General features: G+C 32.4%; 1 protein-coding gene across 1 annotated transcript in view; it reads left to right on the top strand.

The window, feature by feature from the left end:
• The window catches only part of LOC148600931 (uncharacterized), a 28,809-nt gene extending 7,780 nt beyond the window's left edge, over window positions 1–21,029 (top strand). The window contains exons 2-16 of the mRNA XM_088554965.1: window positions 1,827–2,105; window positions 5,076–5,194; window positions 5,764–5,892; window positions 6,289–6,344; window positions 7,161–7,246; window positions 7,745–7,838; window positions 9,525–9,627; window positions 10,605–10,782; window positions 11,501–11,641; window positions 12,277–12,416; window positions 13,071–13,160; window positions 13,791–13,913; window positions 15,037–15,134; window positions 15,350–15,477; window positions 20,110–21,029. Of these exons, the coding sequence (XP_088411091.1) occupies window positions 1,827–2,105; window positions 5,076–5,194; window positions 5,764–5,892; window positions 6,289–6,344; window positions 7,161–7,246; window positions 7,745–7,838; window positions 9,525–9,627; window positions 10,605–10,782; window positions 11,501–11,641; window positions 12,277–12,416; window positions 13,071–13,160; window positions 13,791–13,913; window positions 15,037–15,134; window positions 15,350–15,477; window positions 20,110–20,360 (2,015 nt within the window). The 3' untranslated portion in view covers window positions 20,361–21,029. The remainder of the gene's footprint in view (window positions 1–1,826; window positions 2,106–5,075; window positions 5,195–5,763; window positions 5,893–6,288; window positions 6,345–7,160; window positions 7,247–7,744; window positions 7,839–9,524; window positions 9,628–10,604; window positions 10,783–11,500; window positions 11,642–12,276; window positions 12,417–13,070; window positions 13,161–13,790; window positions 13,914–15,036; window positions 15,135–15,349; window positions 15,478–20,109) is intronic.
• The last annotated feature ends 2,249 nt before the right edge of the window (window positions 21,030–23,278 follow it).

The following is a 23,278-nucleotide window of genomic DNA, read 5'->3' on the forward strand; positions in this document are numbered from 1 at the left end:
TACAATGCATATGTCTAGGTTCAGTGTGTTTTTGGTACTACATAGGGGGGTGGCCATTTGACCCGGAAGTGGTTAGTGAGACCTTAAAAACATTTTATGAGTTTTTATGTTTTTCTTTTTTTACATTTTATGAAAGCTTGTGGTATTGTGAGTCTAATAAGACCAAAACTATCAAAATCAGACATAGGACTACAAAGAAATGGTCATTTTTATATCATGCCCCTCAGTGATATTTTCCCTAAATTACTAAAAAATTACAATTTTAACTAACTTGTCACACCAAATTGATACCTATGATAATTCAAGAAGTTGTAATAGTAAACATCATTTATCATTATGAAAAAAGAACAGATTTCAACAATTTATATCATACCTATTTCATTACTGTGTGATTCTTAGTCTGTGCTGTGTGACTATTTGAGTACTTTGAATATCCCAAGCAGTGACGTTGTGTATTTCATGGATGACGTCAAGTTATGAGTCACTGTTACTGATAAAAATCTTGTTGCTATGTTGTTTTTTAAAATACCTTGCACAATGCACCTCTTAAAATATAGCCAGATTACCAATATCGCTATACTGATTTTATGGGAAAATGGAAATAATGACCAGGAAAGGCAATTTTCCTCAAATTATGCATTTCTCTGAAATATGCCATAATTTAATTTATGGTCTCACTAACCACTTCTAACGTTTCCATTACTTTACATGTTAAAAAAGTAATTTTCAATTTTCACTGTGAATTCCCAGGACAAATGACATCTTAAAGCTGCATACCGTTGCGAAGCTTGGAAAATAAGGCTTCCAAAATCATTATGCTAATGGTACGATCATAGTAGAAATTCTTCACAAAATTTACTTGAATAAATAATACTGAAAATCCACATTTTTACCTGTTCTGCTAACTGACAGCATGGAGGCAAATTACTCACACATGTAAACAATATTCATACACTTTTGTAGTTAATTACATATATGATTTTAAAGTACACATTCTCAGCTTTATTTTGACTACTTTTAATCATAATACACACAAATAATGCACTTACAATGCATATGTCTAGGTTCAGTGTGTTTTTGGTACTACATAGTGGGGTGGCCATTTGACCCGGAAGTGGTTAGTGAGACCTAAGCCATGTTGGAGTTATTACCCTTTTTCAACAATTTTTGCTATTTTTAATGTTATTTCTTTCCAAAATCTTCTCCTCTGACACTACTTGACCAATTGAAACCAAACTGGTATGAATGTTCCTTGGGGTATACTGCATAGAACTGGGGATTTTTGATTCGTCGAAAATCATGGCCGCCATTACTAAAAATAGAATACAGGGGTCAGACAGTAGTTTTTCACATATATCTCCTAAAGCGTTAGGTTTATCCAAATTCTTTCAATAGCTGCAATGATCGATATTATTAGATTTCCAAAATCTTAAGACTCCTTGTAAGAGTGACTTTTTTTTAATAGTTTTCAGAGAATATCTTGAAAACTATGATAGATTAAAAGAAACTTTCAATTGTTGAAAAGATCTTGTGATAGTCCTACCAAAGACTTCTTTAGTCAAAATTGTTGGACAGCTTCTTGTTTAATATATTGCCTTTGAAAGGCAAAATTTTAGAAGGTGAGCGATTCAGGCTTCTGGGAGCCTCTTGTTACTGTGTTATTTTGCAATAACAATATTTTCTTATAGAACAAATAAAGATACATGTTGTATGTCGTGTTAATTGATTAAGTAGTTTTAGTAATATATTTGTTAGTTGTACAAAAAGTGGAAACAAGAGTGTGTCATTTTCTTATTCACAACTGTGTAATTTTCATTTGATTTCAGATGATTCAGAAGAAAAGAAATTGAGCAGCAGACAAAAGAAAAGATTGAAAAACAGACTTGAAAAGCAAGTACAGAAAAAAGAACAAATTAAGCAGAAACAGGAACATAACAAACTTAAACAGACCTCAAAAGTCAAAGGTCAAGTAGTGAAAAATAACAAGGGGGCATCACAAAATTTGAAGGGGTTAAAAAGAAAGAAGCAAGAACCAGAAAAAGAGGAATCTGAAGAAGATGATGATGAAGAAGAGGAGGAAGAAGATGACATAAGTGATCTTGAAGGTACTATAATCAGTGATTTTCCAACCCTAATTTTGGATCCAAATTTTGGCGCCATTCTCAAAATTTCAGCAGTAAAATTCCCAATTATTGATATGGAAACATGTCATTTCAAGATTTGTACATAATTAAAATGGAGATGTTAGAAGTACAAAATCCTCTCTCAACTGCTGTATCAAATTTTATCAAAAATATTGTATAAAAAATCCTTGCCCTTATGTATATAGATTATTTCCTAGAGTCACAGGCAGAAACCTACCACTTCGAGAACAATAGAAATTGTGCTTTCGTTTAGTTCAGGCAGAAAAGTTAATCCTGTTCTTTATTGCCGTTGCTAATGACTTTAAAAGTTACTTTAAGATAAATGTTTTATTATTTTCAATTTAGATTAGGAATATCATCATTAAACATTGAATTATCAACAAAAAGTGTATCAAATAATAGTAAGACAAAGCCACGACCTTTAATTAAAATTATTTTGAGTGGTGGTACGTTTAATCAAATATGGATCATGCCTAGTGTTTGGCCACAAAAAAAAAGATCAGGAAAAAATAGACAAGTCCGTCAAAGGTGTGTCTACCAACATGCCAAATTTTGGATTTTTTAAAGTTGTAATAAAAATAGAAAAAAATGTTTTAAGTGAGTCAGAACCTCGAATGCTTGCTGATGTAAGCATGACATACATTTACCTAAGATTACCTATATAATCACCTCAATAAGCTTGTCAACAATTAATTTCAAGGTTACATGTACTTGTATATATTGGCAAAGTGATTATAGGCCGAAAGTACTTTATTAAAATTACTACAAACCTACATCTTATTCTATTAGCGATATTTTCTCAAAAATTATTAGAGTAATTTATATGATTTTCAAAATTTATTAATTCTTGCTTTGAAATGTCCTTGGTAGTGTTGAACATGGCTTTTATTTGAAACGTCTTCGTTCGCAGATTCTTTTCTCCGTCAAAATTTGCAAATTATGCAAAAAATCTATTTTATCATGATTCTTTTCAAAACTGTTGATTTGCCTTAAACAACACTTAGTCTGAGAGTTCAGGATTAGGTTTTGTATTTACGTTGTTTGTTTTTTGGTTTCAGTTATTCCATGCGTTTTGTCTTTTGATTTCAGTTTTACTTTTTGATTCTTGATTCCTTTCACACCATTTTAGTCCCAAATTTCTTATGTTTGTGTTACAATCACACTTTCTCTAATTCTATGGTGTAAGAATTTTAAAACTATGCCGGTATTTTTTTAAATAGAAAAGGCAAACACTACACACGTGCACGCAGTGTATAAGATGCAGCACCGAGAAAACATCCTGATGCCAACATAACTTTGGTTGATCAGAGGACTACAACATTCCTCCAAAACCCCCAATGCAAACCTTCTTTTATCCTTGCTATTATAAAATTTTATCAAGGTCAACCCAATCTCGTGTAGACCTGGATCTTTCCGTATAGCTGACAGCATGTATCTCACACCTCTTTATCACCAAAAGTATTGAATCTATCAATGTACATGAATAAATACTATAATAAGCAAATTTGAAATTCCATTAGGTTTCATCCTTTTTGTTGAAATTTACTTAATAAAGCCGGGTCAACTCTGTCTAACAAAAATCAGGGATGAAAATTAACAGTCGCCCAGTAGCCCATGGTTACTAAATTTTGAGCTAGGCTACCAAATTTTGGATAAAATTTAACTAACATACTGAAAGTATAAAACAAAAACTACGGTCTGGGTTACCAGCTTGTATTTCCTAATTTTTACCCCTCAAATCACATCTATCGGATCTGCAAGTATAATGCAACCTAATAGTTACCAATTCAAATTCAACAAGGAATGTAAAGCTTTCCAGGTTGCAGTTTTGATGTGACCGTATAAATTTAGGCATTAACACAGCATTCAAACTTGATACAACTGAACTCTATTTCTTTCATTTTGTTGGTACCTTAACCAGGATCATAGCAGTAACAGCATGATAATATTGAATTTATATCATTTTTCATTTTATACAGTTTTTGACTTTTTCAGATATTTCATAAATGTGTCCTTTATGCTATTCGACTAGGTATAACACATGTTGATCCAATCCACATGAGCTGTTCAATCACACTTATCTGTACTTTCCTTGTAAAATAGCATTGGAGGCACTTAAAGAAATAATGCTAGCTCAAAATAAAACTTTGGATTGGGGCTTGGATTTGATGTCAGAATATAATTTTTCATTCAATGAATGAATTACTAAAAAAAAATCACAGAATTTGGAACTCCTTTTTTTCTTTTTTCTTTAAAAAAAAAACCTCACTTCACTTATAAAAAATTGTGCCTAACAAAGCCTTGTGACGAATTCAAAACTAGCTTTTTGGGTGTCATATGCTTGCAATAGAACATGTGGCATTGGGTAGGTTTCCGCGTGAGTCACATTATCACATTCTTTTTCCCAGCTGCATGGGCTCTGGACTTTTCCCCTTAACAGTAGGAAAACTACTGATACTATTTCAAATGCTTGTTTACATACTGTTTCTCTCATATTTTGACTCATAGTATTCACATGTCTGATAAAAACAACTAACCCTTCATTATATTTTAAAAAGCTTTCCTTGAATCTAGTGATGAAGCCATGTTATATGGATGATTAATGGTATACTACCAATCAACCTTCACAAGACCTCCCTAAAACATACATGTACTTATATCATAATGCATGAAGCCATTAGGCTTAAAGTTTTACCTGGTTGGCTTGTGTAAGTGTCAAACCTTGACTCTCTGTTTTAAAAAAAAAATAGAAAAAAAATATGAAAATAAGATTTTAAGTTTGCCCTATTCATTCAGCTCAGGATTAAAGTATGGGCTCTAATGAAAGACAACTCTTAAATTGGGAGATAACTCTGTAATCTGGGTTTTAAGAATTTGAGGCAAATCAGGAATTGGTTAAACTGGTAACATTGTTTTTTTTTTTTATTTCAGATGACAGTGACATTGAAGAGGACCAATCAGACAGTGAAGATGAAGAGATTACTGGATATACAGATGAGAACAAGGATTGGTTAAAACCTGCCAAGACTGGAAAGTTAGATTTGGATGAGGTAAGAATGTCATTCTTGTAGATACAATGTAAAACACTATTTTACACTTTTACTCCATTTAGTTATTACCTCTGTTGACACAAATTTGAATACTTTCACAAGGCAAGTACACTGTGAATAAGAAATTAGCTTAACTCCTTTGGGTATTATCTTCAAACTTACAGAAAGTGGCAGGATTTAGTATTCATCAAGCTTAGAAATATCAGATATGTATCTGCACAATTGATTGTGCAATAACTACATCTGTACTTCTTTATCCACTGTGGTTTCTTTATTATTCATGATTTTCATGGGCACTGTAAAACGGCAAAATCAAGAATACAAAATTTTACCAGAAATGCAGAAAAATCATCAATTAATAAAAACATTATTGACCCACAAAAAACAAATTCAAGTACAGATAGAATTGGCTTTTTCCTATACACACAAAAATTGATGCACACAAATTTAAATGTAACCACAGTATTTTGAAAGCATAGAAAAACATTTGGGGTATTTAATAAGTGGACATAATTAAAAGCTTGTTGAGTCTAAAATACTGCACAAAGATAACTATCTTACTGTTTCAGTCTGTAGAGGAAGATGAAAGTGATGAGGTGGATGATGACAGTGATGAAGATGAAATGCCAGATGATTTTGGAGATGATGACTCATCAGATGAAAGTGATGAACATGAGGGCGATGAAGATGAAGAAGAGGTATTTTAGTTGAAATCTTTAATGTAAGAGTATCAATTTATTTCTTTTATTAGTTTGGTGAAAATTCATTTTTGAACTGAAAGTTAATGGGGTGTTTAATTATCATTTTTAAAAAATTATTTCAGCAGAACATTTCAGTTTAGTTGGAACTCAGAACTTTTTATTTAATCCATTCCCCAAACCTATAGAATTTGATATCTCATTAGGAATCCTTCTTCAATATTGTGGAAGTTGTTGTTCCCTAATTAATGCACCATATGGCTTTGGTATTGCATAATTTTGTAAGAAATTTTAGCTTTTGTAGTCTTTTACCTTTGTTTTTGTAACTTTACATCGTTATAGGTATAAACAAAAGTATTTTGTAGCTATTTTTAATGAAGCTACCATTTCTTTCAGATGTTGCCAATTGAGAAAAAATCCAAGAAGTTGGTTAAGAAGCAAGCAAAGGACAAGTATGTAATGTATCAACAGATAATTTCTAGCCTTTTTATTGTTAGCAATGGTTAAAATGGTAATTTTATTTGGTATAAAATGGATAAATATGATCTTACATCAAATATCTTTTCTAGACCTTCTATAAGGAATGCTTAAATTATGAGACTGTTTAATTTTGAAATTTTTTCAAATGAAATACTTTAGTCTCATATAGGTCCAGTTACACCATGAAAAAAAAAAAAAACATTACAGTTTATTGATTTGCAGTCTATTCTGAAAAAAAAACCAAGTTACTGGTACCTGCCAAGTGTCATGATTAGTGGGAAAAATCACTCATTAAAGGAACGAAATGGGGAATGTTTAAGTGTAACATTGGCCACAAATGTTATCTAAATCATGAAACAAATAGTGCATTAGATTTGTATTGCCACAAAGAACCAATAAAAACAACACTAAATAATATTTGATACCCAGTTTCACAGTTTTCCTGGATGCTGATGGCATTTCAGGAGTTAAATCCCCATGGGCATATTCAAATGTTGGTAGGTATGAAACAAGTGTCAGCTACTCAACTGTTGCAAGCAGTTTCAATATGTTTTCCTGTGTTTTAAAGTAAGAGTTTCTAGAATTTTGTGATGGTCAAACAGTTTTTTTACTTGTACTTGAACACATATTGGACATGAGATTTGCTGCTAAATTATTGGTAGTTTTAAAAAAAAATAACTTTATAAATCATCAAGTCTGTAACCATGCTATATGTGGGCTGTTTTTCTCACAAAGGGAGTTTTATGACTATCAGATGTATTTTACATGTTTCATATTGTTATGTACAGGAAACTTGCTGAGGAAGAACTAATGACCAACATACAACAGACAGAGAAGTACACATTACCCAGTGGACAGGAGGTCGAACAGGAATATATCCTTTTTGTAAATAAAGGGTGATAATAGAATTACCAAACTGATAGGCACAAACTCCATGACATAGTCCAAAGGAATGACCAGAATATCCATATACCAAATGGCATTATCAAGGGAAAAAATTGGAAAGTTGGAAACAACCACAGTGATCCTAAAATGGTTGAATAAACCTGGTTCCATAGCTTATCTGTAAAAATATTTTAGAATTGTTTTCAAAGTTTTGACCCAGTTATAGCTACATGTACATGTATACAATATTACAAGCTTTGGAACAATTTTTCATTATCCATAATGCAGTGTATGAGTAAGCATACATTTTCCCAAGGATAACTTTGTAAAAATATTAACAATCCGTATGATTCAATTTTTAATGGATTCTAGTACTGATTTAGGAATATTTTATAGTCAAAAAGTAATTTTTTATGTGTTATAAATATAAAGTAGGTCTTTTATCTTTCTAATATAAATTGTATGTATTTTTCTTAACAATTCCTACTGAATCAACCACCAGATATTACTCTGGTACAGAATAGGATTAAGGAGGTGATGAACGTCCTGGCTGACTTCAAGGAAAGGAGGGAAGAAGGAAGGTTTGTTGATAGAAAATTCAGAAAAGATCAGATATAATTTCATTTTTAAAAAAGTTTTTTTTTCTTTTTTTTCAATCAGGATTTTGCCATCATAACTACTGTTTTAATAGTGTATTCAAGGCTTGCAATGATGGATTTTTTAGTCAGCTGAATTAAGTAATGTCTAAAAGATTTTGTGTGTGGAAATAGGTTATTACACACTGGAATCTGATTTAGGGACTTTAATAAAAATGATGTATCAGTTGTAATACAATTCCAGAATGTGTGGTTATCACATTCATATAACGAGAATTGATATGGTGAAAATATCAGAGACAACAACCCCATTGGGATAAAAATGTCAGAGACAACAACCCCATTGGAATGAAAATGTCAGAGACGACAACCCCATTGGGATAAAAATGTCAGAAACAACAACCCTATTGGTATAAAAATGTCAGAGACAACAACCCCATTGGGATATAAATGTCAGTAACAAGTCTTTAATACAAATCAAATAACATGTATGTTGTTTATATTGATAACCAGTTTTCTTGTAGAAGTAGACAAGACTATGTTAGACAGCTGTGGTTATCACATTCATATAACGAGAATTGATATGGTGAAAATGTCAGAGACAACAACCCCATTGGGATAAAAATGTCAGAGATGACAACCCCATTGGGATAAAAAACGTCAGAGACAACAACCCCATTGGGATAAAAATGTCAGAGACAACAAGCCCATTGGGATAAAAATGTCAGAGACGACAACCCCATTGGGATAAAAATGTCAGAAACAACAACCCTATTGGTATAAAAATGTCAGAGACAACAACCCCATTGGGATATAAATGTCAGTAACAAGTCTTTAATACAAATCAAATAACATGTATGTTGTTTATATTGATAACCAGTTTTCTTGTAGAAGTAGACAAGACTATGTTAGACAGCTGTGGTTATCACATTCATATAACGAGAATTGATATGGTGAAAATGTCAGAGACAACAACCCCATTGGGATAAAAATGTCAGAGACGACAACCCCATTGGGATAAAAAACGTCAGAGACAACAACCCCATTGGGATAAAAATGTCAGAGACAACAAGCCCATTGGGATAAAAATGTCAGAGACGACAACCCCATTGGGATAAAAATGTCGGAGACGACAACCCCATTGGGATAAAAATGTCAGAGACAACAAGCCCATTGGGATAAAAATGTCAGAGACAACAACCCCATTGGGATATAAATGTCAGTAACAAGTCTTAAATACAAATCAAATAACATGTATGTTGTTTATATTGATAACCAGTTTTCTTGTAGAAGTAGACAAGACTATGTTAGACAGCTGTGGTTATCACATTCATATAACGAGAATTGATATGGTGAAAATGTCAGAGACAACAACCCCATTGGGATAAAAAACGTCAGAGAAAACAACCCCATTGGGATAAAAATGTCAGAGACAACAAGCCCATTGGGATAAAAATGTCAGAGATGACAACCCCATTGGGATAAAAATGTCAGAGACGACAACCCCATTGGGATAAAAATGTCAGAGACAACAACCCCATTGGTATAAAAATGTCAGAGACAACAAGCCCATTGGGATAAAAATGTCAGAGACAACAACCCCATTGGGATAAAAATGTTAGTAACAAGTCTTTAATACAAATCAAATATTGATAACCAGTTTTCTTGTAGAAGTAGACAAGACTATGTTAGACAGCTGAGAAAAGATCTGTGTACATACTACAGCTACAATGAATTTCTCATGGAAAGACTGATGCAGTTATTTCCCTTGGAGGTAAGTTTATGTGGTCACTTTGCTTGGCGCAGTCTATTTAATTGTTCTATCTAAGTGTGTTTTTAAAGGAAATAGAGATGGTGTTTCACGTACACAAGCTTAACATTGTTTGGAGTTCTCTTAGTCAAAAGATTTTCAATCATTTGAATGATCCCTTTTTTGAAAACAAAATTCAACCAAGTGGACAATTCAGGCTCCTGGGAGCCTCTTGTTGAAAACAATATTGTGATATTGATATATCAAGACTGTTGTTTTGTTTTTGTTAAGATCTGTATAATACCAAGATACACATATATAATTGTAGATTTAGTTTCAGAGAAAATACATGCACCTTTACTTACTTAAATGATAAGATCTTATTAAAATATTATTAAATCAATAGAAGATGTCATGGCCAAATAGAGATACATGTACCAATTACATAAGAAAATGGAAACTGGGGATGTGTTGAGACAACAAACAGTTGACAAAAAAAAAACAAATAAAAAAAAAACAGCTCATACAATGATGAAGTTCACTTGATAATGCTAGTCTTCCTTTGATGAATGACAATTGTGTACCTGATAGCTGCCTTAGGTAGTTAACTGAATTATTGAGAATGAGATTTAATCTATGTATTAAGTATTGATTCTAATAATTATTGAATTAACAAACAGCTCTTAGTTGTTCAGTGAACTATCTGAGGAGGCTCATGAAGGGAAGACCCACTCTATCTCCTGAACATCACCATTTTATTCACTGTAAATTTCTTAATAACCTTTAGAGATTCAGTGAAACCTTTCCAAACTGAACCCTGAATAATCCAAAAGCCTGTCTAAACCAGGCTTATATTAAAGTCGTTTCATATCATATTAAATGCATCTTGAACCCTGGTAAACCAAAAACCCATTTAAAGCAAACAGATTAGAAGTTTGGTTTTGACAATTGTCATTGTATTATTAGAGTGTAGTTTTATATTGATTTGCCTGTTTTCACAGATCCATCAGTTTTTGGAAGCTAATGAAGTACAGAGACCTGTTACTATTAGGACCAACACATTGAAGACCAGAAGGAGAGACCTGGCCCAGGCCCTGATTAACAGAGGTGTCAATTTGGACCCCATTGGGAAATGGTCTAAAGTAGGACTTGTGGTGTATGATTCTCAAGTCCCCTTAGGTATTCTTTTTTAATCATATCTAATGATTTTTTTAATTGACAGTATATATGCATCATTTTACTTTTTTTTCACAATGGATGTTGGATGACTGGTTGAACAAAACAGAAGCAACAGACATTCTAAAAAAATAACATGCTGCAGATTACCATCTATTGTATTATTGATATAATTCAGGTCTTTTATGTATTTCAAGTCCATTTCAAAAAACTAAAATTTTAATACCCCCAACCCAGGAAAAAGTTTAGGGGGTACATAGGAATCAGCTCATCTGTTGTCCACATTAATTGTACCTGCAACTTTTCCACTACTGCTCAAGGAATCTTGATGAAATTTTGTAGGTAATTTGGAATCAAATGTAGATGGGCATGAAGGCATATAATAACTGCCATCAGACTCTAAAAGGAGATTATTGAACATTTTGATATATAACTTCATTTGAAGTGGGGTTGTATTTTCTTCTTGAGCTTTCTCACAGTATTTCTTGTTCATTTGGCATTGTACGTTTAATTTTACATATCAACCCTGGCTAGAATTTATCAATATCATTCTACAGAGAAAACTACAGAGTCAATCCAGTATCAGCATTTCATGTATTTCTTGTAAATGCTTTAAAGATCTATTACTACTGAAGTTTATGTACATGTATATTTTGTATTGAAAGGAAAGCTTTATTTTTAATTTGTGGCCAATATTACATGATATTTCTGTTTTATTTAGGTGCTACACCTGAGTACTTAGCTGGTCACTATATTTTACAAGGGGGATCCAGTTTCTTGCCAGTTATGGCCCTAGCTCCTCAGGAGAATGAAAGAATTCTGGACATGTCTTCTGCTCCTGGAGGGAAAACATCTTATATTGGTAAATGTTATTTACCTGTTAATCAATATTACTTGTAGTTATCTCCCTTTGGTCCTTTTTAATAAAAAATTCATAAGTAGTTTATGTTAAATAACTTATCAATGTAGGAACTATTTATATTTTTAAATGATGTGGTTAAAATTGAATGAAACTACATGTATGCACTATTTTGTGTTTACCAGTACTTACTATTGGTATGGTGCTGAAAATAGCAGTTGCTGCTAAACTAGTTTTTTTGCAGTTTGATTGGAAAAAGTGATGAACATTTTGATTTTTCGCTTTGTTGCATAGCTAAAGCAAGTTTTTTAAGGTATTTTGAGAATAAGGTGCGAAAATGATCATTGTACATGTAATTTAAAACTTACTGTTATTTCCAAAATAAGCACTGCAAATTCGTTGTGAGAACATTTTGAAGTAATAAGTACCGGTATGTATAAAATTAGTCTTTGCTCATGTTATAGCTGTAACATTTTGATACTATGGATATAAAAACTATCATTTTTGCCAAGCAGTGGTTTTAAATTTACAGACTAGATTAATGGCTGTTTTGAATTTGAGACAGAAAACATCATGGTGAGCCCTATAGGGCAATATTCTGTTAAGACTTTTCACAGTTGGTTTTACTGTATTTTTAGCTGCCTTAATGAAGAACACTGGGACAATATTTGCCAATGATGCCAATAAAGACAGAGCAAAGGCCATTGTTGGTAACGTCCATCGTATGGGAATCACTAATACAGTTGTTTGCCATTATGATGGCAGGGTATTTCCAACAGTAAGTTTTTCCCTGATTATAGAATCATTAATCCATCCATAATTGGTTTCTGTGTCATAACCTTAGGTATTTAATCTTCACAGGTGAAGACACTGATTAATTTTGTGCAGGTTAAAGTCACTGATACACTTATGCTAAGCAGGGAAGTACTTCTTTCATTCCTTAAAGACTCTTTGCTTTACAAGTTGAATTGAGAGAAAAATGTGAAGAAAAAAAATTAAAATATTTTTTCAAACATTGTTATTACATTTAGTATGTTTTTTTTTCTATTTTTCTATTTTTCGCTATACAGATATCTTATCATAAATAGAAAAAAAAACTTACTATATAATGTAAGATAATTAGAGTTTTCACAAAAAATAAGTTTGGGGTATGATATAGAAATTACAGATTCATACTTCTGTCTATTACTAGTGTTAGCTCAGCTCCTAAACCAACCCTGGATTTAAATGAAGGTTGGATAATATATATATAGATGGGCTAGAAAAAAAATGGTTTGATGCTAACAAGGGGAGATAATCCCAACTATTGCCATTATCTTTACCCAGTCAAAATTAAACCAAAGACTGGATCTGTTCACATTAAGTCTAATAATTACTAATTTTTCCTATTTTAATTTTACATTTTCTCAAACTTCCTGTTTTGTAATTTTAGATAATGAAAGGTTTTGACAGAGTTCTGTTAGATGCTCCCTGTAGTGGTACAGGTGTTATATCTAAGGATGTAGAGGTCAAAATCAATAAGGTAAGTACCTACAATCAATATTCTGTCCAGTGTATAAGGTCTTATTTTTGTCTTCATACCTTGGAATTAGTTAGTAGACCTCTTACTGGCATATCACAGCTCATTAAGGTAATTTAAACAGCACACTGAACTACCAGTTTCTAACGATGTGTAAGAATATATTGAAAGAGTAATCAAGGGAACCAAGGTTATAGCGGTAATTAAAAAATGTAATCCAGGTACCAAGACAATACATGGAAAACAGACATACACAACAAAGAACATAAAGTAACAAAAATCATACATACAAAGTAACAAAAGCAAATGAGCAACCAGGACTCCACTAAAAACTGGGAACTTATATGACCATTTGTCACCCAGACTCAGACTGACAAAGGGACGAGATATCCACCTGTCTGTCTGGTAAAGTCCTGTTAAGCAATCAAAACGTTTATTCAAAACCAAAAAAAGAAAAGAACAATTACATGTTTTTTTTTTTGTTTCATGCAAAACATTTTCAGGCTTTATATTGAAGCATCAGTATTTTTTTTTCTGATAAATTGGGGATGTTTAATGTTTAATTGCTAAAAAGCTTACCACTGCTTTATGTATGTACATACAAATTATGATATTTCTTTTACACACTTGTAGGATGAGAAAGACATACAAAGGTGTGCCCATCTTCAGAGGGAGTTACTGTTAGCAGCCATTGATTGTTGTGATGCTAAGTCTTCATCTGGAGGATACATAGTCTACTCAACGTGTTCTGTAATGGTAAGTGTATATAATAACATGTAGAGAACTAAGTATTGACAAGACCTATATTATTCAGACATTTTATTCCTCCATTTTAGCAGAATTTCACCTTTCCAAATATGGATTTTACTGTTAAGTTTCTTTATTTACCGTATGTATACTTCTGATTTAACTCATTTCTGCTTATTTATTGTCTTCATAAAATTATAACTGATAATACTCTACACCAATCAATTTTTTGCTAAGTTCTAATTTACACTATTTTTGCAAGGTTTGGGGAATTGCAGATATTAAAGTTTACAGAATTTAAGTTTAGATATTTTATACATGTATAATTTTCATTCATTAAATCTAAAGACTTGGAAAATATGGGATGCAAATATGTAGTACTGAGTGCATATGACAAAATGAGATATTTGTCAATCAGGAAATTACTTGCAATGCAGTATGAACAAACACATTGATGGACAGATTGCTACCATTACAATATTCTTCTGTATGTTGACATATTCAGTTCTTACAAAGACGTACTTCCCTCAAGTAAATTAGGATCACTGGAACATATGATATTTCTTGTATGTTTTTTTCACAAAGGATGTCAGCACTATCTATTATTAAAACAAATCTGGAAAAGAAGTATGTTCATTTCGGAAACCTAATTAGTTTTGAAAGTACATTGAAACCTGTCCGAATAGAACTTTTCAAGGACTGAAGATTTCATTCATTTGAGGCATGTGTCTATTTTCTCTTGTTCTAAAGGTGTTGATTTTGATTGGGGTGAAATGTCAGCAATGTCAAATACATGTATGTAGGTCATGAATGGGTCTACATCATTCTGTTGTAAATGATGTAAGTAAATTAAAATTGATTGTTTGAACTTTTATTCAGGCTCAGAGCAGTGGTCTGGGAATTCTAGCATATTATTATTGATCGAGACAACATCCTTAACATTGTTGCATTGAATCATCAACTAAGTCACTTTTTCAGTGCAAATAGGTCAGTCCATAATAGACAATGCCTAAAATCAAGTTATTTAAGTTTTTCAGAATATGTCTGGATTAGACAAGATTCCTAGTGAATTCAGGATTCAGTTCAGACAGATTTCACTGTACAGTATTTTAAACTTTGTTTTAAATTGAAGGTTGAAGAAAATGAAGCTGTTATTAACTATGCTCTGAAGAAGAGAAATGTTAAGTTAGTACCATGTGGATTAGATTTTGGCAGGGAAGGATTTGCAAAGTAAGTTAATATAATAACTGATTTTCTTGCTTATTTTTATTCTTTTAAAGTTAAAGATATAGTGATGTGTTTAATATAAAGAAAATGCCTTTTACGTATTTTTTTCCTCTTGAATGGCTTGAATAACAAATGTGTCATATATTGATTACAAGCACATGTTTAAATAAGTTCAAAAGAATGAGGTGTTTTTTATTCTCCACTTGTCTTTTTTCCAGTTTTGAGAAACACAGGTTTCACCCCAATATGAAGATGACCAGAAGATTTTATCCACATACACACAATCTGGATGGTTTCTTTGTAGCAAAGTTAAAGAAGTTCTCAAATAAAATACCAACAGATGCAGGTATATTTAATATGATATTCATCTTTTCCAATATGGATAAATCTTCAATTACCCCCTTAGTTTTGTAAACTATTCCAGTTTTAAAGTCAAGAGTTTTAAAATATTGTGAGATTCCTTTGTGAAATTTTGATATTTTTGGGGTGTTGAATTTAAGTATTGGTCAAATCTAAAAGACAAAAAAAATCTCTATCCTATTGTTGCATTCAAAATACCAGCTCTCTTATGGGGACATGCTTTTTCACGCAAAGTCTCATTTGCCCCATCTCTGAAAGTTGGGGAAAATACAACAGGTTAAAGTTATCTTAATTTTTAAGGAATTTTACGTTGAATATACAACTATCCCAGTGTTAGCTCAAATTTCCTCTGACCCTTCAACCCTCCTTCTTTTTATTTGGATATTGATATGTTCAGTTGGGGTCAGAACAATGTGCCATACAAAAAGTTCAGCGGTACCTTTGACTACTTTTCGTTCGGAACAGAGCAGACACGATTTTAAAAAAGTTTTTAAAACTAAAGAATATTTCTTCATCATCATCAGCAGGCAGTTCTGGTATATTGATGATGTTGGCTTTGATGAAACCATCGATGATGGTTGTATCAAAAATGTGGTTCCATGCATCTTTAACCCATTGGACAACGGTTGAATATGATGCCTGTCACATACGGCCTGTTTCTGTGAAGCTCTTTTCACCATGTGTCATCCAGTGCTCCCAGAGCTTGCACATTTCACATTTGAGGGACTTGTTTACAGATATATATAATGGCTGCAACAGCTTAGTAAGTCCCCCAGGTATGACGGCTGGTATAGAGGTAATGGCTTTACTACGATCTTAAGTGATGTCACTAAGGTGGACTCTCATGAAGTCTAGTACGAGCAAGGACATCTTTTAGCAAAAGAATCTGCTGGTTTTAACGCATAGCATTTCTGCAACCAGAGGTCCATTACGTCGTTACACCCAATGATAACTTGTCTTTAATAGCTGCCTTCTGCTTAAAAATCCCCATTGGTGGAACTTTCTAGCCGCTGGTAATGCATGATAGGACAACAGTAAAGCTGGCTTCTTGTGACCAGTGGTGTTGACGGTGACTGTGCTTTTGCCTTTGTCTTCAACTGTCCTGTTCATTGGTATGTTGAAAGTCAGTGGAACCTCGTCCATGTTGATAATGCTATCATTTCTGATGCATTGCTTAGCTGTTTAATCACTGACAAATGTGTAGAAGGATTTCATCTTCTCTTCATAATCAGCTGGCAGTTTCTGGGCCATGGTAGTTCTCTGTCTCATTGCAAGATTCTTGCACTTCATAAACCTGTAGCATCACGAAGTCGTGCCACTGAAGTTGTCAAGCTGAATTGTCTTGGCAATGGCCCTGCATGCAGCTCTCTGTTCAAAGATGAAGTCTTCTAGTTTTTCTTCCAGACCTGGCCAGTGGGGAGCATGGGTATGGAATGCTTTTCCAGTTTTATTGGTCAGTGTGAGTTGGTCTTTTTGCTTGTGCCAGTCTCTAATCAACTTTTCGCTGACACCAAAGTGAAGCTGTGCAGCCATGTTTCCACCATTCTCTTCAGCATATGTAACAACTTGGAGCTTAAAAGCTGCCGTGTACAATCTACGCGACTTTATAGGAGGCATTTTTGTACTGAATTGTATGTGATTTTATGATTATTTATAACATAATAAAGCTTTGGTGGGCTTGTTTTAATATTTGCATAATTATTGTTAATTGGTCAAATATAAGAACAATCCAAAATTGATTAAACAAAAAGGAGTTGCTGCACAAAATCCCTGAAAGAAATAATTGTATTAAAAACAAATACAGAATATATTTTAGGATATCTATAGGTATAGGTTTACAATTTTAAGTGTCCTATGGTAAATTACTATGGTATTTTTATCAGCTCCCAATTGGTACCTCATTGATACCTCAGAATTTAAAAATAAACCTGTCTAGCAGCGTTTATTTAATGTACATGGAGTGCTTTACGTTCTTCTGATTTTATTAAGACACACAACTAAAATATTTATAATTTTTTTCCCCATTTTTACTCATTTATGAAGGTTTTTTGTTCCTTAAAAGATTATTTCATATCAATAATTATTAGGACTAGCAGCACTCATCAAATGATCACTGGTGCATAACTCTTTTCGATTGCAGACTTCATTGACTGCTTTTGAAATCTAAGGAAGTGTGATTGCAAGAATATGATTTGAGTAAATTTATGAAGTTTTAACCTATTGTTATCAAAACGCTCTTCCAGACAATCATCCAAGCTAAGGCAAGGAAAACAAAAGATTAAAAAGTTCACACATGTGTCTGATAATTTTATTTGTACAAATGTAAAAAAAAAAATTATTGATTTAAACAATCCTGCCATCTGGAAAACCTTAAATGTATATTAAGTTCTAATTAGAATGCACTGTTAATAAACATTTCCTTTAAAAAATCCTTACATAAGTTGAAGTTGATGGTAAGTTGAGGCTGGCCATTTCTTGAAGAAAAAATATAGACTTATAGTCAGGAAAATACGGTATATTTCCAGTGAAAAATTATGTGTCTGCTACCGTTTCGTTCGGAAAATAACAAGCTTGGGTCACTTCAGATGCATTGAGATTCAAAATGTCAACAAAACAGGATCTCTTGTGAAAAACAATCAAAAATATATAAAAAAATGTAATTTCTATAGCAAATGTGGTATCAGCCTACAGGAAAATGATTACATAAACAAACTAAGAAGGTACAACATGCAGGATTTCAACTTGAAACTCATAGGAAGTGGTTGAAAGGCGGTACTCTGTAGTACCGCTGAATCTTCAATTTTTAGATCACCTGGCTGTGGGCCATGTGAGCTTTTTCCATCACTTGGTGTCTGTCGTCTCCTTTGAAACTACTGAATTTATATGAATTTTTGCACAGATGTTCCTTAGGGTATCTTGCACAAACATTGTGTTTAGATTTTCAATTTGTAAAAAAACATGGCCAACATTACTAAAAATAGAACATAGGAACAGGCAGTTGTTTTTTTTGCATATATCACCAAAACCATAGGTGTAGCCAAATTCTGACATAGGGTAAAAGTGTTCAGCATGATGAGATTTAACTGTGGTCAAATTTTTATTAAAAGATCATTGGGGTCAGACAGTAGTTTTTTGCATAATTTATCTCCAAAACCATTTGGTTAAGCTAAATTTTTTCATTTGCTGAAATGATCCTCATTATAAGGCCTACAAAAGTCTCTAGGGATCAAAGTTTTCAGATGACTGCTTGTAAGAGTTATTGCACTTGAAAGATGAAAATTTTTTTTTTTTTTTTTTTTTTACAGTTTTCAGCCAATATCTTGAAAACTATAATAGATAGAAAGGAACTTTTTTTTCAGTCGCTCAAATGATCCTTATGATAGGTCCTACCAAAGTCTTCTTGATTCAAAATTGTTAGGTAACTTCTTAAATTTATTATACCCCACGCAACGTAGTTTTTGACCCGGCTGTCAGTCCATCTTCAGTTTTCCGGACTTTATTTTTAAACGCTTGCAGATATTGACATGATATTTGGTATATAAGTTCACCATGATAAGTTACAGGTCAAGCTTATGTGTTGTTCCACTCTGATGATTTGTACCAAAATTACGGGCCTTGAACTTAGCAAAATTCACAGAAAAAAAATGTTTTCCTGACTTTTTTTTCTAAACACTTGCAGATCTTGACATGATATTTGGTATATAAGTTCACCATAAGTTGCAGGTCAACTTATGTGTCTTTCCACTCCGATGATTGGTACCAAAATTATGGGCCTTGAACAGCAAAATTAATAGAAAAAAGTTTTCCTGACTTTTTTTCTAAACGCTTGCAGATATTGACATGATTTTTTTGGGATATAAATTCACTACTGTAAGTTACAGGTCAAGTTTAATTTTTGTTCTGCTCTGATGATTTGTATCGAAATTATGGGCCATGAACTTAGCAAAATTCACAGAAATAACAGTTTTCCAGACTTTTTTTCTAAATGTTAGCAGATATTGACACAATTTTTAGTATATAAATTCACCATGACAAGTTACACAACAAGGAAATTTGGACTATCCCAGTGTGTGATTAATACATATTAAGTGTTTATTCATTGCATTTATAGTTTAAAGACATTATTTAATGATCTTGATCATACAATAACACAGTGTTGTGGACCAAGTAATGGAAGTCAAGCTTTATTTAGGTGTTACATATATCATGTTGCACTTAGCTGTTCAGGGGTTATGGCCCCCTTTCACTTAGAAATCCTTGAATGCAAGGTTATTTTAGTCCCTGAACTGATCTCCACAACTATTTGACAGGTCAATTACCAATAAATGACAGATCAATAACTGATGACTGGTGACCAATCTGATTGTGGTTATGTTTAAATTTCAGGATTTTCTTTAGATTGAGTCTATTGAAAATGCTATTTTAAATCAATTTTGAATTTATAATATCAAATTCATATTTTGTATTTTATAACCTAAACAATCACCAGTTTTACAGATTAGTTTGTCTGATCAGTGACTAATCTGAAACCAACTGTAGTTATTTCCATGTCACCATATCATTTTTTCTATTTCTTTTCAATTTTGTATTAATTTTTGTTCGTGTTTTATTTTTGTAGGCAAAGATCAGGTAAAAGAGAAAACTACAGTGGAAAATGATAATGAAAATACAAATAATGAGGATCCAGTTCAAAGTTCAGATGAAGAAGGTGAAAGTTCACCTAGGTCAAAACCAGAGTCAGTGAAAAAAGACAATGTGAAAAAGGACACAAAACCAAAGAATAAATGGATGGCTAAAAAGGGAAATAAGAAACAGTTCAAACCTGGAAAATTCAAGAAATTTAAAAACAATACCAAAGGAAAGAAATAAGGGTTGTGTGCAAAAATAACGAAATAAAATACTTCCTCTTTTTTATCAAATAATAATTCTTGTTCCCTTCAAGTTTTTTTTTCCTCTTTCAGAATGTGATAAATTCCTGGAAATGTAGTATTTCTATATAAGTCTCACTTTATGTGAAATATTTATATTATTGAACCCCACTCTTAAATAAGGTGCAAGGATCCAGAAACGTTAAAAATGACCGATGACCATTTTCCATTATTGGACATAAAAAAATTGTCTACCCGTATAAATTACCGTCTGCATGATTTTATTAATGTCTAAACATCCTGTCTACTTGTCTCCTAATTGTTAATTGGAAATTAATTGACAGGTGTGGGTCAATATTTGCTGATGTGAAGCAACCTGTGACTGTTATTTATCTGTAAATGATTAGTTGATTGCATAACTAAATCAATGGTACACATGCAGCACCATTGCGTGTATGAATGAATTAAAGTGATTCAAGGGAATTTTCTTTTATTTATCAACATTTTTCATTACTTGGAAGTTCTCTGCTGTTTGTGAGAAGAAAGTCCAAGAGACATGTTTTGTTTATATCTTAGAGGGTTTGCCTGTGGTTAAAACCAAACTTGTTCCCTCGTTCAGATCATTTGTAATAGACACAGTATGTGATGAAATAAAATATTCCAATATTTATCTTGAAATTACTACAAACATTTTTTAAAATATTTGTAAGTTTATTCTCGATCTTAGCATGTACAAGACTGACACATATGCCTGTTGAAGTTGATAAAATAACCGACATGGGTTGTCAAAATTTCCGTACCCTTGTTAAGATGTATACTGTTTTTACCCTGTCTGTATGTTAGTCTACCTTAATTTCCTCCGCAGACCGAACTTACAACCTGATCCAATACACATCACTAGGCTAGCTTATAGGCTAAGGTATATAAGGTGTGAACAAATCACAGGGCATGAACATAACTAATTACAAAGCTGCTTCCGTTGTACTGTACTAATTTGCATAAAGAGGCGGGGTTAATTACTGAGTTTGCCAGAGGTATAAAGCTATACCCTCTGTGTAGAGATTATGTCTGTCTGTCTGTCACATATTTGATAAAAAAAAGTTTTCTTAGCAACATCTTGTCACAGCAATTTGATATTTTGACACAAGCCCTATGCAGGAGTGCCATATGCTTGAATCTGATATTTGGTTCATGAGAAAAAAGCTTTATGTTTGACAATTCAGTTTATATCATTACCATATCTTATACTTGAATCTGTAGTCCATCTGTCTGTCCATTTGTCCACAAGTAACATGTTAAGTAAGATTGATGAAGGATTATAATGACTTTTTTTGTAGAATCTAAGTCTTGGCATAAGTCACATTAAATGTCTTCATCTGTCCACATGTCATAAAACTTCATCAGTAAACTTATCATATGATTGCTCATAAACATTTTGAGGGATTATGAAGATTTTTTTGTGTTATAATGACGTTTACTTAATTAGTGGGTGGTTTTTTGGAATCCCCTTGTCTATCTTTTTGTCTTTCAGACATTCTGTTATTTGTTGTGTCCTAATTTTGTTGATGTTTTCTCAACTCCCAATGAATGGCTTGACTTAAAATTTTGTAAGTGGCTTTTTATACCCCCATCAAAATTTTGACAGGACATATTATGGTATACAAATGTCCAGCCTTTGCATGTCTGTCCTTTGTTAACCTGTTGTAACTAGAGGACAGCTTATTCAAATTTCTTAAAACGTAAAATATACGTTTTTTATGGTCAATCAATCTGTAATTATAATTATGGGTGTGTGTGATCCTTTTTCGCATGTCACGCTGTACCTCACAAACTATTTATGATTATTGGTTAAAACTTTACATACTTGTCATTTATATTAATCTAAAGATCTGCATATTTTTTTTTTGATTATTCAATATTCTATTTTCAAGTTATTGAGTTTTTATTTTATAAAAAAGTGACATGTTTTTATACATGTCACACTGTAACTGTAAAACAATTTATCCATATTTATTTAAACTTAATACAGTTGTTTCTTATGATGGTCAAGCAGTGTATATACTTCTTGGTGAAAATTATATAAACACTTTTAGAGTTGCAGGACTTTGCAACTAAAATAGGGGATGTATCATCTACATAAAAACTCAGAAACTATTTATGATTATTGCATGCAACATATTGTTTTAGGTTTTTTTTTTGCAGTGTTATGGGACTTAAGTCTTAGAAAAAAAGATTTAATTGACACTAAAGTGAAGTTGTTTATTCAAAGTTGCTAGAATCATATTCAGCCCATTGTTGAAGTATTATCATGAAACTACAAGCTTTATCATAACTCTTGCACACAGTTTTCGGGTATATAGGAATAATGCCTGTCTGTATGTCTACACATTTTGGAAGTAAATTTGATGATTTTTAGCAACAACAGCTTAGGTTTCATATATAAATGTGCATAAAGGAAGATGCAGTAAATCTATTTAAATTGAATTCCTGTTAGGCTTTAGAATATTTTTGGTATAGACAGGTGTACAGTTGATCAAGTTTCAAGATACATAGAAATGAAAAAAATAATTAAAATGTGCTTGGTTTAGACAGCTTTCACTGTATTTGTAAGGTGACATAATCTATCTACATGTACATGTACATATCCACATCGCTGATGTTCAATTTCTTAACTGCTCAATAGATTTTAATGAAAGTTTGTATGAGCATTCATTAAGTGGTAACATATACAAGTATTGGTTGATCGAAGTACCTTACCAATTAAGGAGAGTTTTCAGAATATGGGGTCTCAGGATTGACCCTTCTTTGCAGACAAAAAATGAGAAAAAAAAATAGCCTGCCCTTTTTAAAAAAAAAATTAACTCATCAATTACAAATGATCATTTTACAAAAATGATTTAAACAAGCAACCCCCCCCCC

Source organism: Perna viridis, chromosome 12 (assembly GCF_037379345.1).
Source record: "Perna viridis isolate PV_CMFRI_1.1 ecotype Kerala chromosome 12, ASM3737934v1, whole genome shotgun sequence".
Lineage (NCBI taxonomy): Eukaryota > Metazoa > Mollusca > Bivalvia > Mytilida > Mytilidae > Perna > Perna viridis.